Raw genomic sequence first — 17486 nt, 5'->3', positions numbered from 1 at the left:
GCAAATTATTCATGGCCATGCATTTCCTGACTGCCACTAGAGCCTGGGGACAGAGATTGTGTAGAGAACTGGGGATTTCTGAGCAAACTCCTTGTTATCATCCAGTTCCATGCAGAAATATAGCCTGACCTAGCAAGCAGCAACACACGCAGAAAATTTAATTTGCTTCCGCAAAGATGGAAGAAAATGACCCTTGGGAGCCTTATCATTATTCCAACTTTCTCTGACTTTACAGGGAGATTTCTTCTTAACTTATTTTAAAAAAAACTCCCACCCAAACCCCAAGCGCACCCCAAAAAATGAAACAATATTTACCAGTCAGTGGAAACAGCAACGTTGCTAACAGTGCAGTAGCCTGGCTCCTGGTCCTCAGAGCAGGAATCCACCGTCAGGGATGCTGCCTGCAAAAGGCACACACACAAACATGCTGAGTGTTACAAGGCTTTAGTCCCCAACTACATGAATTATTTATGTTTAGGTGTATTATATCAAGGACTTGGCCACAAAGGAGCACTTGTATGTCATGATGTCACTCGGGATTGCAGAATGCTCCAGAGCCACTGCTCAGCTCCACACCCTGCCAGCACAGCGTGGACACCACCAAGGTGTGGATACAGAGAGGGGAGTCAATTATCTCCTTCATACAAACATGGAGTTAAACACCAATTTTTCACTTTTGGGCAGGGTTTCTTTCATATTTGTTTGCTTTACTCCTGGACACTGAAGCTACTTTGGCTCATACCACACTCCTGACATGGTTCAGATAATGTCAGCAAAAAGCTGCCCCTTCCAATCACAAAGGGAGTTCCTTCAGGGGCTTTACTATGATATTAAACATATTGGAATTGATAAAAAGCATGTTTCAAAAGCTGGGAGTACATACATTGAGATTACCAGTTTAAAAAAATGACCCTGGGATTAGAAACACTGAGATTACTAGTTAAAAATAATAACCAACCACTCAATAAAACTCAAAAAGTAACCAAATGGACCTGCTTAAGGTAACCCCTTGACTAAGAGGTCATGAGGGATCTCAACTTTGAAAATAGAGGAGCATCTGGACACCTAGAGTGGGACCAAGCTGATGTTTAGAGAAGTACCAGGCGTTACCACTACTCACAGCAGTCTTGCTCTTTAATTATTGTTATTATTATTAGTATTTTTACCCCCAGGCCATCAAGTCCTAGACAACACTGTTGCCTCAGCCTGGTCTAGTGGAAGGTGTCTGTGCCCACGACAGGGGGGTTGGAACCAGAGGATCTTTAAGGTTCTTTCCAACCCAAACCATTCTGTGATTCTGAGACTACCCATCTAACTTATTTACACTAAAGTTACTCATGGTCCTTCTATTTGTAATCTATAAAAGTCTAACCAAAGCTGTCACTAAAATCATGAAACAACTCCTGCTGATTTGAAAAGGAGTTTTTATTTTATTCCTTATTTAGCAAAGAATTGTCCCCACAGTGATTTATTAATAACAGATGGGCTGAAAAAAAAGAAACCCCAACCAACCCTGAAGGTTAGTTATTCCTTAAAACAAATTTTCAGAAAAATAAACATAATCTCCACGCTGTACATCTCCTCATGTTTCAGCTAGATGTGTGGTAGAGTTTTACAGCAAATTTAAATCAAATGCCACCTTTAAAAACGCCTGGGTTTATATTTTGATTTAGATTGCTCTATGGGAGCTGAGCAAGCAGCACTGGCTATCAGTACATCATTACTCTGCAGAGATTTTTTCTACTGCCTGCAAATAAGTTTGGTAACAGCAGCCTGTTGAAATCCCCACAGATTAGCCATGCTAGCTCCAAATACATGCTACAAGCTGACACACTGCATTGACCAAATAAATTCAGAGCTCTTAGCCCTAAATCATGCCCTACAGTACAATTAAATTGTTTGATCTGCTATTTTTAATGGAAGCTTATCTTGAATTTCTTTCCATACAAATGAGCAAAGTGCTTCTCCCAAGAAATGTCAGTCTGCAGTTCCAAAGCAGATTATAGCCTTGTGTAAATGAAACAATTCAGAGAAAGAATAATAAGCTGGATGCTCTGTATGCCACCACATGCATACATACTTTTCCTTCAGAACATCAACAACAAAAACTGAAATGAGTTTTTTTGTTCTTAGCTCAATCAGCATAATCTCCCTAACTTACATTGCTATGCACTCTGCAAGCCAAGCTCCAGCCCCAGCTGAAGGGCTGGATATTTGAGAATATATTTTACTTGGAACAGAGTTCATACAATTTATTTTCTAATGTTAGTCAAATGTTCCTGCTTGTTACTTAAGCATTACTCTACAGTTACCTTGCCACATTATGAGCCTTTCTATCCTGTCACTTTGCAATAGCTCAGGACTGACAACTTAATGATTTTACCAGTTTCCGATAAAATCCCACTGTGCTGTAGGAAATGACAGATTTGGAATCCTAAAGGGGGCCTATTTTATACAGTTTTGGACACCTGGGAGACATTTTTCCTGCAGCAGAAATATCTAAGACAAAGGCGATTCTCTTCATATGCTGTTTGTAAACAGCTGACATTACTGAATAGGTTTAAACATTAAAAACAAACAAAAAAATCATACAAAGGTATAGGTTGTCTTAAATATTTGCTTTTAGTCTGAAGCATTCATGGCTGAAATTTCTATAAATAGCCCTTTTTATGTTCTCTCTTCTTCTATAGTCTTCTGGCACACTGACAAGTAAAACATTTTCTTTCTCTGTTTTTTCTTTCTTCAGTATACTTCATTTATTTGTTGCAACTTTTACTCTGTGTCTTTATACTTTGCCATTTACATCTCATTAATGGAAGTAACATTCTACTTTAGTTACTAAAATGGGAACCTGGTGCATGTCAAGATTAAAGTGCACCTTCAGGCTTCACCATTAGGAAGCTGTGATGTAAATTATTAAATTTGCAACCCAAATTGAATATCTGGTATTAAAGCACATTAAACCAAAGTCATTGCTCAACATCACAATTATCCTTCATCTTATTTGGATACATAAGTCATAAAAACACACAGATTGGATTTGCAAATCCAGCTGAAGACTGGATTTCACAGAACCATAGAATCCTTAACGTTGGAAAAGATCTGCAAAAGTCTAACCACTAAGCCAGCACTGTCAAGGCCACCACTCAATCATGTCCCCAGGTGCCACATCTACACATCTTTTTAATACCTCCAGGGATGGTGACTCCACCACTTCCCTGGGCAGCCTTTTCCAGGCACTGACAGCCCTTTTGGGGAACAACTCTTTAGTAATATTCAATCTAAACCTCCCCTGCTGCAACTCGAGGCCATTTCCTCTTCTCCTGCTGCTTGTAGCTTGGGAGAAGAGAGCAAGACCCAGAATAAATGGAGATATCAGGTATTGCACTACAAATGGAAATGGAGTTAAAGGCTCAAGAGCAAGGACTAGAAGGGAGCCACACTGGGTAGAAGAATTTACTGCTTTTATTCCCTCCATCACTTCCACCTTGACACAGACAAACCAAAATGGGGAACCCCACTGTATATTACTGCTCTATGACTTTAATTCCAAACATGAATTCCACGTATGCTGGCCATGTCTGCCTGAAAATGGAACTGTTGGGCAATAGTTACTGATTATGGATGGCAAATAGATTTGGTTTCATTTCTAGCTCAAATACTGTGGAGTCAAAAAACTTGGCTTGGATTCAAAGAGCATTTGGTTTATGTTCTGCTTTGGAAATATTATTAAAAATGAGAGAAGAGGAATAGAAAACATTTATTGGAGAAAAAAATGAAGGCAGGAGAGGGGTCAGAGTGCCAGGCATATGGTAATCAGTTGTCCCAGTTTTGGCAGAATTCCTCACCTCAGATGCATTCTGGGGGACAGAGAGAGAAGTAACTTCCCTCCTTCCTCTCAAAAAATTCTCTTGATGCAGAATGTAACCTTTTAACTCTTTACATGTATGCTACAGAGGAAAACCAGGCTCCCAGTCTGATGAGATTGGAAAATTCTCTGAATTAGCTCAAGGAGGTCATGGATGCCTAGAATTTTAAGTCTTTCCACTTCTATTTTCTAGATTTTTGAGAAAAATTATTTTGAGGCTTTTTGCAATTACTGTGGTTAATTAGCATTCCCTGATAATCATCCCTGCAATCTACAGCAGTTAATTAGCCCCGTGTGTAGTCATCTATATCATTAATTATTTCTGGCTCCCATTTTTCACATTGAGAGTTTGGTCACACTTTGCACGTGTTTTTTTCATTACACTTTATCGTCATCACACTAAACAAACCACCACAGGGCTCTGAGTCAGTTGGAGTGAGGCAGAAATGAAGGAAGTTTTTCCCAAAGTTGGAGTTTCTGCTAGCAAACGCGACATCGCTTATTTCACGTTCCTCTGAGTTCTCCTGGAAGCCAGAGCGATTTCACTGAATTCCCCTTAAAATCCCCATTTTTAGCACTTCTCACCATTCCAGCCCTGCGTGCGATGGCGGTGTGGAAGTGTCCATCAGACACCTTCTTGGCCGTGGTGAGCCTGTAGGTGCCGCTGCCCAGGTTGTAGGAGAACCTGAGCCGGCCTTCCGCGATCTCCAGCGCCAGGAACTCCGCCCGCTCCCCGGTCTGGTTGTCGTGGTTGTACAGCAGCAAGGCGCTGCCCTTGATGGTGGCAAACTTGATGTAGATGTAGTTGTTGTTGGGATCCAGGCTGGGGAACTCCATGTAGGACAGCTCCTCAAACCCGTAACTGTTGAGCTCGCAGTGATTCCCAAAAACACCTGAAAAAGGAAAAGTGAAGTCTGGAATTGTGGAGATTTTTCCTCACTGTGTGAAGCATGGATGTGCTCTCCACATGGCTGTGGAACCACGAATGTACAATTAAAATCACACAACCTACAGAGGAATGCTATTACCCACAGCTGGGGGCTGAGGTACATTATATTTAAACTTAAAAATTGAATTAGAAAGGACAGATGCATCTATTGAAAAGCACTTTGTTGAGCTCTGTGGCTTCTTCAGAAAATGCCAAACCAAGCCAACTTGACAGCTCTGTCAGGACATGGCTGTTAATTATCATCAGGCATTTATTAATCCAGCTATGGAAATAAATGTGCAAGTTGAGTTTATTTTTCGTTCTGCGGCTGTTATCTGAACTGTTTCTCACTGGGTAGTTCATTTTTTATACTTATTAAATAAGTATATGTGTGATTAAAATATTATGTCTTCTCATGTCAGTAAAAATTGATATTCATATTTTGGTGCATTCTACATACTTCTTTTCAGAGCTCTGTCACATAATTTCCCTTGATTTTTCTTTTACTGCATCAACAATGGGAAAAAAACTCCTGATTTAATTTATGAATATTTGTTACATTTACAATGGGAAATTAATTAACCCTGAGGAAATGTACAATAAAGGAAATAAAAGGGAATAGACAAATTATTCCACATGCTAATAGAAATACATGTTCAGCATTAGTAACAAATGCATGTTGAGAACTATACTTTTGTGAGAGGGTTTTTCAGCAGCCTTGAAGCACTGTAGATGATTTCTGGACATTTCTGTTTTTCTTTTATTAATTTGTTACATTTACTTTCATACTTTTCCATATCAAAAATGGCAATTCTGGATTAATCTGCATTCACAATCAATCCTGCTATAATCGTGTCACGATGCCTTAAAATATCCATGTTGTTCTATGTTTTTATTGGGTCCATTCCACAAACCAAATCTGGGATAATTAAATTCTAAAAATTATGAAACTATTTTGGCTCTACTATATGCTTCTCTGATGCAAAATACTGGTGTTATTTACAGTGGTCTTAATGTTCAGCTCCACTAAAAGGGCCTGTTATTCATCAGGAGAGCTTTGTTATCATCATACTTCCTCCTTCAGACTGAACTTTGGATATTCTGGGTGGGGAAGGTACTTCAGCCCTGATCCAGCTGTGTTTAAGTTTCATCTTTAGGAAGCCAATAGTCTTGATTTAAGTATTTCAAGCATCCATTCTTACTTTTGGACAGTTATCTCTATTTCTCTATCTGTTCAGAAATATTCTTTCTAATTTTTAGGCACTGAGTTGTTTGGCTGGGTCTTATGTTTTTCTATGAGAGATAAAGCACCTGCTACTAGGAATGACAAATATGTACTTGTAGTGACCACATCACTTTTTAATTTTCTTCTGAAGAAAAATGAGCTACTTGAACCTCTAAATGCATGCATTTTTTCCAGACCTGGAATAAATTTCAAGCCAGAAATTATTTATGCAGGTAAAAATAAATAGAAATATGAGTAGGGAAAGGGGAGATGAATAGGAGAGAAGGGTACTCACCAAAGGGACAGTGGCAGAAATACCCCTCCAGCCCACTTTGGCAGGACCCACCATTGAAACAGGGGTTGCACTCACAGTAGTTGACAGTGGAGTCACACGTTTTCCCTGTGAGGAGGGAACAAAAGCAATTTCCAGGTCAGACTGTTCAGGGAAATAGGAAAGTCAGGCTGGTGTTGTAGGTGATGAGGTTATGAACCAATGCTGAACACATGGCCAGGAGATAAAGGATGCCAGGGACCAGCTGTGGGATGGAGAGAGGAATCACAGACAGGATGCTGGGCTGCTCCCAGCTCTGCCACAGGCATAATCTGTGGCCCAGAGAAAATAACTCAACTTTTCAAGCCTCTCATTGTGATCATAGGTACTGGTGGAATGTTGTTTTAATTGAATTATTTTATTAACTGGTGTCTATAAAAGAAAGATGATGCAATTAAAGGCAATGCTGAAATAAAGAACTGTAAAAATGAATCTTTGAATCTTTTTTTCCTCTCTGTTGAGAGCAATATACTCAGGAGTGCAAAGGAGATAGACACAGCCCTTGCTGGACCCTGCACAGGCAGGTCATGCTGAACAGAGGCTGCTATTGTACATTATATGATTTTTCTTATTTTTCCTCATCAATTACAACCTCCTTCCTGACTTGGAGAGACCACAGTCCTCTGAAGCTAAAACAAGCTACCCTGGATACAGACCTTTTCTAAGCAGACATTGTCACATGTGGTAAATATTATTCCCCAGAGAACAAACTGAAATCACATAATTCATTTCAGCAAGGAAGGGAACCAAGAGAAAAAGTGAAGATTTTAACAGACACCAAATACAGACACACATATTCTATGTATGAAGCTGAAATTTTCTTTGCATGGAAACATTAACTACAAAATTATTGGTCTTCATTTCTAAGGTTTTCAATGCTGCGCTTTGATGAGTTTAGCAACACTTCCACTACATCCCACTCTTGGAACCTGTCTACCTCTCGGCAGCAGTGCCAGCCTTCACTGCCTGTGCTCAGCAAAAACTTCAGAGTGCTGTTATGCTTGTCCTCCCTGTTTCACTGCAAAAACTCACAAAAGCAGCCATAGTCTCCCAGACTTCTCCTGAACTTCATCTCAGCCAGGCTGTATGCACAAAGCAAGGGCTGAGATTGTCTCAATGCTTCTTTCTGCATCAAAAATTAATTGTTTTACTTCTTACGCCATATGTGTATGTTTAAGTTAAAAGCACAATATGAGCTTGCACAGAGGGTGTCCATTCTTGCATGTCACATATATCTTGTAATTTTACATCTCCCAGGACAGGAATGCACCAATCCTTAGAGGTTGCTGGTGCAATTTAAAACTGTAGCAAGCCAGGACTTGGCTTTACAAACTTAGGAGTTTACCAGCTTGAGTCACCTAAGACTCAAGAAAAACTCTTGTTTTTCACCCCTGTTTTACTTTTTCTTTTGTTTAACCTACAGTTTGCAAGCAGCTCTTGCATGTGAGCAGCAGCTCCCCATGTGTGACTGCAAGCAGGGTGGAAATGGAGCGCTGGAGGATTCCTGCGGTTAATACGTCACTTGTAGATGCACCATAAATCCAGGAAACTTTTCTAGTGCCTGAATCTAATTATGCTTTGGGGGTATTTATTTATGTTTTATTCTCTAATGGGCATGACTGAAGGATGAGCTAACTTTTTATGTGAGATTTTGCTGTTTACTTTGTTTTCAATTTATGGTCTGTAGTAGAGGTCTTTGACTCATGGAGGAGAGCACATAGGAGGAGTGAGACAGATATGCTTAAAATAGCTCAGTGATGCTGCTCAGTTTTCACAAAAATCAAGTGCAGCTAAAAAGGCTTACTCAGATTTTTGCAGTTGAATCTAGCTAAATACTCTTCTCTTTCCCAACTAACATTAAAGCTGGTGCATTTGCTGAGTCAGCAAGAGAATATGGGTATTTATTTCAGCTGCACTTACTTTAACCCATGAATAACAGCATCCTCTTTATGCTTAACTGTTGTTTGAAGAGCTCTTGAAACCAATAGAGGCATGTTTAAAATAACAGAATTATGGAATCATAGAACAGTTTGGGTTGGAAAGGGACGTAAAAACCATCTTGTTCCATCCCCCTATCAAGGACAGGGATATCTTCCATGAGACTAAGCTGCTCACAATCCCATCCAGATTGGTCTAGATGAAAACTGAATTTAGTTGAGTTTATAGATCAATTCTAGGCTGAAATTCTGAAAGATGCAAGGTATTCATTTCTGCATCAGAAAAATCTTTTTCTGAAGACCGCGAAAATGAGAAATGAGGAGAATGCTGGATAACTGGTAACAGAGAGCATTCAACATTTATCATTCATCACCTCCAGCTGACGCTATCACAGGCAGGGGCTTATGCAAAAATCTAAGTTCCTCAGACTTTTTTTTTTTTGTTAGTTAAAAAATGTAACAGGAACAGATACCAGCTGAATGTTCTTCAGTTAAGATTTCAGCTGATTTGGGAGTTTTAGTTTTTGTGGTTCTCTGTGTCCATCTTTTAAAGTGGTTGTTCTAGCATTCTAATCTTACATTTGAAACAACTTCACAACCGTACATTCCTTCATCTTAATGAATCCTGGAAAACAGGAAATGAAGGGTTCAAAGGAAGGGCAGACAACTACTGTAAATCACCAAGCATATTCCCTCCACAAAGTGATTATTTTAAAAACAAAACATGTTCATCATTAAGAGATATAATTATAACAGATTGTTCAAACCCTAATGATGTTGCTCTGAGGTAATCAGTCTTTATAATCCTATCCAGTGAAAAAAATGACATTACCTTTTGCAGTATGATGAAGTGAAATGCAGCTGGCAAAACACAATAAATCAAGGAAAAGTAAGACTCTCAGTTTTCAGGTACACCATTATAAAGGTCTACAGCTCATGTACTCTAATTTACAGTGAACAGAGAGTCTGTCCCAGAAAGTTCTAATTTCTACTTGCATGCACTACCATGTAAATGTTATTTTTTTTTACCAGGAGTGTAAATTCAATTATGAGACGGTATTTTCATTCCAGCATAGAGAAGCAAAACTATGTATATGGGGAACTGAATTAGAAATCCACTATTTCGGATGCCTCTGTTTTGTTGCTGTTGAGGTACTCAAGGCTTATATCCATGAAGAAAGAGTTTAAGGCTTTATTTTTACATCTACTGTGGCTATCTTTAATCACATATGAATGCAAATTAAGAACTCAAGCAGCTGTGCTCTCTTTCTGTTGGCAGTATAATAATGACATAATAGCCTCTATGTCAAGCATTCTCAAACAATCAGTACACTGACATTTGTTTGCAGAACCTATTGAATATTTAATTTGAAGAATTTCAAATATGCTTTTGCAGACATAAAATGTCTAAATATACTGTGTGATAACTGTGATCTTATCTAATAAGCTCTGTTGATATTAAACTCCAAAGATATTTTGTCTTTTAAGTACACTGGTGCCATTTGTTTTCTGTCTTGATCAATTAATCTCAGGACACTTTAATAACTCTTGATTCTGCAATGGCCAACTGATTAAACAACATCTGACTCCCAAATAGAAATGTCTGCCACAGTGGCAGTCTATTTTAAGGTTATTTGTGTTGACAAGGAGTTTAAGAAAGCTTCTATCAGATGCCACATTTAATTCATGGCACGAAAGAAATCCAACACTTCAGACTCTAAGAGTCTCTCATCACATTCTCCTAGCAAAAATACTCATCTTTTTTTTTTTTTTTAACTTGTCACATGCAGTGCTTGATTTTTAGCTGACATAAGGGTTGAGCATTAATATATGAATATAATACCAGAAGAAATCAGCTGGATGCTTCAAAAATGTTTCAAATTACAGTCTAGAGGCATACACTGTAGTTTGCTGCTAGAGTTAATGAAGTGTTTTGCTTCACTGCAGCAGCAAACACATGCCCATGTACTCTCTGGTGCTAATGTCCTCAAGAGTTACAGGGCATAGGTGCTCTACCATGCTCCTGGCAAAATAATTTGATATGCTAATACAACATGAAATAAAATCCTGGATTAGTAACTTAATTAGAACTGCTTGTCAATTAACAGGCTCAGGAGCACATTTGTGAGGTTCATGCAGAAGATCTCATCAGTGTCCTTGATACTGCACTGAATATGTATCTGCTGCTGCAGCTGTGATTTAAATTAAGTAATTAAACCTTTACTTTGAAATTAACTTCTCCTCATTTTCTCCTGCACAGATCCACTTCATCCAAAGGAACAGAGGATCCCTGGATCCCTCTGTGGGTTACAAGTGAGCTGTGGTGGTGGCAAGTCCCACACCAGAATGGACAGAGCTGGGCTCAGCTGGGCTACCCTGGGGCTTCCTCAATGCAGAAATGCTCCTTAGAAAAGGCACTGAAAATCTTACCTAAATCTCCTCTAGTTAGATTTTTTTTACCTGATTTCTAAGAAAAGTGGCTATAAGCATTGGATAAAATTGCTCAGACCTTAAATATCCTACTCACAGCAGAAGCACAGATTAGTTTGCTTTACTGGGTTACAACGCTGCTGTGTTTCAATGTGTAATGAATATCAGAGAAAAAATACTCGGGGTAGAAATGCTGCAGACATTTCTGCACTTAATGAAAAAAACAAATTACAAAGGAACAAAATACAGAACAGAGGGGTTGACCATTTTGCCTGAATTCTGTTTTTTTCCCATATTCTTCATCTGTTTTCTGTCCTGCAAGTAATTTGGGGCAGAGGCTGATTTTCTTGCTTGGCACACTTCTAGCAGACTTGAAATGCTCCCACAATATGCATAACAATAACATGTACAGCAAAATCATACTGAAGCATTGGAAATGGTTCTCACACACTTAAAAAAATTGAATAGCCCTTGCAAAAATCTTTCTGTTCTAATGCAAATCAGGTAAGTGAGATTTACCTTTGGAGAGAGCTAAAATAAAATAACATTGCAGGCACCTGGGTATTTTGAGCTTTCACACTATTAATACCTCATTTTGCATGATCTCTTCATGCAGGGGGATGCTTGTATTCAGCCAGTTTTGGGCTAAGAAGGCACTCTTGCCATCTTTTCTGGACTGTAAGGTACATAGAGGAGCAAACGCGTACCTGTGTACCCGGTTTTACAAACGCAGTTGAAGCTTCCTGGGAAGTTCTGGCAGGCAGCACCGTTTTTGCAGGGGTTGGAAAGGCACTCGTTGACGTCTCTCTCGCAGGCCATGCCGGTGAAGCCCTCGGGACAGCTGCAGGAGAAGCCCCCCACCAGGTTGTGGCAGGTGCCATCGTTGTGGCAGGGTGACGGGAGGCACTCGTCGATGTCGCTCTCGCACAGGCTCCCCTCGTAGCCCGGCAGGCACCGACACACGAAGGGCCGCAGCGGCTCGTTGGCCACCACGATGACGGGGACGCTCTCGTGGGTCCTCAGGGTGGGGCTCACTGCCAGCCTCCTCAGGCAGCTCCCCCCGTTCTGGCAGGGGCTCTGCAGGCACCAGTCATGGTCCACGGCCTCGACGCGCACGCCACTCTGGTGGAAGAGCACGTCCCTGATGCTCTCGAAGAAGGTGGCCACGCCGCTGGGGCTCACGTACTGGTTGTTGCCGCGCTTGACGGCCGCCATCAGGAAGGTGTGGTTGCCGTCCTCAGAGAGGCCGTAGAGCTGGACGGCCGTGCCCAGCCCCGTCAGCTGGGAGCTGGCGATGCGCAGGAAGGGCAGGTAGTGGTTGGTGAGGAAGTCGCGCGCGCTGTGGGCGCTGAGGCGGAGCAGGACGCTGTTGTCGATGGTGGCGTTGCTGAAGCCTGCAAAGAAGACGCGGATGCTGCTGGTGACAGCGCCGTGCAGCCCATCGTTGCTGAGGACACCCAGGTCAAACGTGCCATCTGTGGATCTTGCCTGCGAGTGCAGCTCACAGGTGCCCCCGGGAATGCTGAAAAGGCTGGTGACTCCTGAGGTGAGGGAGCACTGGAAGCTGTCCAGCACGTCCGGATCCTGCGGCTTTACGTTGCCCAAAATTCCTCCTGGGAAGAGGTTGCCATAATAATGAACAAAGATTTCTACTGTTCTGGGCTGCGATGGGTTGTCGTTTTGGTCTATTACCTTGATCTGCACAGTTCCTGTGGAAGACATCTGAGGAATGCCAGAGTCTCTGGTAATCACCGAGAGGTAGAAATCGCTGATTTGCTCCCTGTCAATCTCCCTTGTTGTTGTCAGGACTCCAGCAGTGCTGAGGCTGAAGTAGCTGGTGGCAGGGCCCGTGCTGAGCAAGTAATATGTGAAAGGGCCTTGGTTGGGAGGGAGATCGGGATCCGACGACTGCAGCGTCATCACCAGAGTTCCTGCGCGGTTGTTCTCCAGGACTTCTCCTTGGCTGGTGGACAAGGTAGGCCCGTTGTCGTTGATGTCTTCCAAAGTTACCACCAGAGAGGCACTTCCTGTCGCGGATGGCGTTCCCGAATCGATGGCCAGCACAGAGAGGTTGTAGACAGGCTGCGTTTCTCGATCCAGCTCTGCAGTGACCGTCACCTGTCCCGTCTGTGGGTTGATGGAAAAGGCGCTGTTCTCGTTGCCAGACCCGATGAAATAGGAAAACCTGCTCCAGCTAGGGACAGAATCTGAATCAAAGGCACTGACGAACGTGACGTGGGTGCCTGGAGGAACACCCTCGCTGATCTGTATATTGTAGGCTCCCAAGGTAAAAACGGGAGGATCGTTGGCATCCAGGATTGTGATATTAACAGTTACTTCATCTATATCTGCGCCACGAATGCTCCCCAAATTTTTTGCAAGGATTTTCAAAGAGATTCGTTCTTCTTTTTCTCTGTCAAGAGGTCCTGAAACGTAGATCTGGCCGCTTTTCTCATCTACCTGGAAGCCCTTCTTTCTGCTGTTGCCAAAGATGAGGTAGTGGACTTCTCCATCAATGCCCATATCACGATCACTTGCAAAAACTTCACCTACAACAGTACCTTTGGGGGCTGCCTCTGAAACCTCAAAATAATAAAGCTTGGACACAAAACGAGGCACGTATTCATTTGTCCCTTCTAACTGGATGTTGACAGTAGCAAAGCTGCACCTCTCTTCATCTGGAACATTAAAAGCCTTTACTGTTAGATGGTAACTCTGCTTTGTTTCATAGTCTAGAAATCCCTGGGTGGTGATGGTTCCCGTGTTGGGGTCGATGACAAAGAGGTCACTGTCTGAGGACTGGATGGCATACGCAATCACAGCGTTAGACCCAGAGTCAGCATCAGTGGCATTTAAACAAATAACAGTTGTCCCACTGGGGGCATTTTCTAGCACGGTGGGAAAGTACTCCTCAGGGCTGAATGCTGGGGAGTTGTCATTGACATCAATGACATTAACAGTGACACTGCAGTAGCCTGTTCGGGACACCCATCCTCCATCCGTGGCAGTAACAACCAGCTCGTGCTTTTGGTGTAACTCAAAATCAAGTGGTTTGGCTAGTGTCAGTGTACCAGTGGTGGTATTAATAGCAAAGACTCCAGCTTCATTTCCAGAGGAAATATTGTAGCTGATTAATCCGTTCATGGCAGCATCTCTGTCCCGTGCTGAAACCGTCCTGACCACCGCTCCAACAGAGTAGCTCTCCGGGATAGTAACGCTCATGCGGCTCTGGGAAAACTCGGGTGTGTGGTAATTTTCTTCTGTCACTACTATTTCAACAGCTACCTCGGATGAGAGTGGGGGATTACCCTTGTCCTTGGCTTTCACTTTAAACAGGAAGTTTTTGTTCAAATCAGCCATTAGTGAAGATGACACAGAAATCCAGCCTGTACTCCTGTCCAGTCTGAATTTATTAGTTTTGCTCTCATCAGAGATGAAGTACTCCACTTCAGAATTCAAGCCAAAGTCCTTGTCATCCACCGCAGTAACTTTAATCAAATTTGTGCCAACCCTCACATTCTTAGTGACAGGAGTGAAATATTTAGGGGCGAGGAAGAGTGGTGCGTTGTCATTGCTGTCTACCACGTTTATGGTGACGGTGGTCTCACTCACCAACGGGGGACTGCCCCGGTCTGACGATGTCACTATGAAGCTGTGCCTGTTGATGTTGACATTGCTGGAACCGCTGGAGTTTTGGTACCTTAAGTACTGCTTGTTGAAAATCTCTCCTGTGGTCGCATTAATGCGGAAAAACTCAGACTGGGATTTTATGAAGTAGAAGACTTGACCATTGGACCCTTCATCTGGATCGGTGGCTGAAACCTGGGTGACCTTTAGCCCAATCCCAGGAAGCTCGGGACACTCCAGGTAATAGGATGGTTTTGTAAATCGTGGGGCATTGTCATTGACATCCGTGACAAATATGGTGACATCTGTGCTCACCGTCCACCCTGAGTCATGTGCAGAGACCCTGATCCTGTAGCGGTCGGTGTCCTCCCTGTTCAGTGGTCTGCTGATGGTGATGTCCCCAGTGCTGGGATTTATGGCAAACGGGAGACTCGTATCCCTTATGGAGTACCTGCTGACTGCATTCACCCCGATGTCCTCATCTGATGTTGTGACTCGTGTTACTGTAAAACCCAGAGGAGCATTTTCAGGCACAGAAGCACTGAATATCTGTGAAAACCTCGGAGCGTTGTCATTTTCATCTAAAATATTAATGATAACTTTGACAGTCGTGCTCTTGAGCGGAGTGCCTTTATCTGAAGCTTTTATGGTTAGCGTGTACTGAGACAGTTTCTCCCTGTCCAAGGGCCGGACGCTTCTGATCTCACCACTGGCTCGATTGATACTGAAACTGTTTTCAGTATTGCCCTCAATTATTTCATAATTGAGCTGTCCATTCAGACCACTGTCCCTGTCAACAGCAGCCACAGTCAGTATCTTCCGTGGGGACAGGTTCTCTGCTATTTCTGCAATGAAGGGATCTTGCTCAAACGCCGGCACGTTGTCGTTGACGTCAATCACCGATACTTCCAATTTCTTGTAGGAGGAAAAGGGGGGAAAGCCCGTGTCTCTGGCCTCAATCCACACCACGTACTTCTGCACGGCCTCGAAATCTAAAGCCCGCCCGACAGAAAGCTGTCCCGTCACCTGGTCCACCAGGAAGGTGCTGCCCACGTTACCACTGGCAATGTAGTAGGACAAGGAGCCTCCTCTGGCTGAAGACCCAGAGATGGTGGTGACAAGTGTCCCGACTGCTTGGTTTTCAGGGAACGTGAAGGTCTCCTGCTCTGCCTGAACGCGAGGAAATTGGGCTTTGTCCACAAACCTCACGGTGACAGTGGTAGAGTCTGTCTTGGGGTACCGGCCGCCATCCCTCACGTGAACAGAAATGGTGACTTCGGACTCTCCTGCCAGTGGTTTTGCAGCCAGGATTGCCCCCCTTGCTGGATCAATGTGGAACTTCTCAGAGTTCTTCCCCACGAGGGAATAATGGAGCTCAGCGTTGGAGCCGGCATCTGCATCGGTGACAGTCACCGCAAACACGAATGAGCCTGAAATGGAGGACAAAGCTAGGTCAGTCCTTTAATGAATGCACTCACTGTGAGAAACTCATGCCAGCCTTTCAGTCCGAAGCACATCCTGGAGCAGCATGCTCCTCCTCACACTGCCCTGAAAATGAACTGCTTTTGTCACAAAAAAGTGAGTTCAGCAAGGGGCAGGTGGGTCTGTGAGTCCACAAGACATGCATGGAGCCAAAAAATGTTGAGTTGAAAAACAGGACGCTGCATTTAGAGAGATGGACACACAGATCTCAGAAACTGGGAAACAGACCGGCAGCCTTTGGAGGCCTGGCATCCTGCTTCTAGAACATTCCCACAGTAAAAACCAGAAACCCAGTAAGACTGAACGCTATTTTGATTTTTAAAATTACTCTTAGCCTGTTTATCCATGAAAAACTTCATGAAAAACCCTGGAATTCGAGGACTATTAAGGTTACATAAGTGAACAGGCAGCATCCACGGATATTTACCCTACACCACTGTCCCTTGAAATCCCTTCTCTTCCTGCTCCCCAGGTGCTCCTTCTTTCTCTCCTCTAGCCCCTTACTTCTAATTTTCTAAGAGTATTCCAAGGACAGGAACTAAGAGGACTGCATTTTTAAAAACACATTGGTAAAATAGGAATACAAAACTACTGCACACTAGTACCATAACATGATTACACTCAGACTTTTCACGTCTTTTGAATTTATGTTTCACATTAAGCTTGACGGTATGTGCACCATTTGTATTACCCTCTACATTTGCACACTTGCAAGGAGACCCAAGGGTGTTCTTCCTCACCAGATATTACAGATCTAAAGCGTGATATGCCTTTCAGATTTGACACTGTCCAACCAATTTGCAGAACACTGTTGATGTTTTACTCTTACTAAAATTTAGAAAACACCCAGTTTTGTATAAAAATCATGCTGTTTTCAACCTCTTAAGGGAAAATCATTTAGAGGCAGGAATGACTTTGACAGCATTCCTTAAAACTATACTTCATGTCACTATTTGTCATGTGCAGTGATTTGTACTCCAGGGGCAGGATTATTTAGACAAGAACAAACCCTTGTGAGAAATGGGACAGGAAGAAATGAAGATTTCTTTTGTGCTTCAGTTATTCAAAAAATATTAATATTATTACAAGTTCCTCTTTTTAAACTCAATTAAAAAATACCAAAAAGAAGAGGAAGCTGTAAATAAGAAAAGTGGATACATCCCTAGGCTTTTGCTAAATTTAAAATAGAGTAAACACAGATTAGGTTTCTAGTTATAAAAGATTTCATACAAAAAGCACCCAAAAAGATACTACCAGAAAACATCAGTTCAACCTATGTGTACCCCTTGTGAAAAGAATTTGAAGAAACATCCCAAAAACAACCAGGCAAAGGCACTAGTCTGATTACATGATGTTTCACCAATGCAATAATAAAACAATTTCATTATGTTGTTCTGGAAACAGAGAAGAATTGTAAACAAATTCATTCTTCCATAAAAAGGAGAAGTATTTGCAATTGTTTAAAATTAAGAGACAAAATCCGAGACATGGAAATAATCTTTTTTTTTTCTGTTAAAAGAAAATTTGTTTTGCAAACCATTTGTCATGGAATCCTCTCCGTAGGCATCACATATCCATGCATGAGTGTGTATGTGAAAACATGGAACGTGAGCTGAACCAGAAATTAACTCCTGTGTTGAGTGAAGTAACTTTAATTT

General features: G+C 42.2%; 1 protein-coding gene across 1 annotated transcript in view; it reads right to left on the bottom strand.

The window, feature by feature from the left end:
- FAT4 (FAT atypical cadherin 4) overlaps nt 1-17486 on the bottom strand; it is a 119635-nt gene that overhangs the window by 12806 nt on the left and 89343 nt on the right. The window contains exons 9-12 of the mRNA XM_058024283.1: nt 11427-15776; nt 6317-6421; nt 4454-4761; nt 316-401 (exon numbers count right to left, since the gene is read on the bottom strand). Coding sequence (XP_057880266.1) covers nt 316-401; nt 4454-4761; nt 6317-6421; nt 11427-15776 — 4849 coding nt within the window. The remainder of the gene's footprint in view (nt 1-315; nt 402-4453; nt 4762-6316; nt 6422-11426; nt 15777-17486) is intronic.

This window comes from Melospiza georgiana, chromosome 5 (genome assembly GCF_028018845.1).
Source record: "Melospiza georgiana isolate bMelGeo1 chromosome 5, bMelGeo1.pri, whole genome shotgun sequence".
In the NCBI taxonomy this organism is placed as follows: Eukaryota; Metazoa; Chordata; class Aves; order Passeriformes; family Passerellidae; genus Melospiza; species Melospiza georgiana.
Note: the sequence above shows the minus strand (reverse complement) of the source record. Positions and strands in the feature narration are given on the sequence as shown.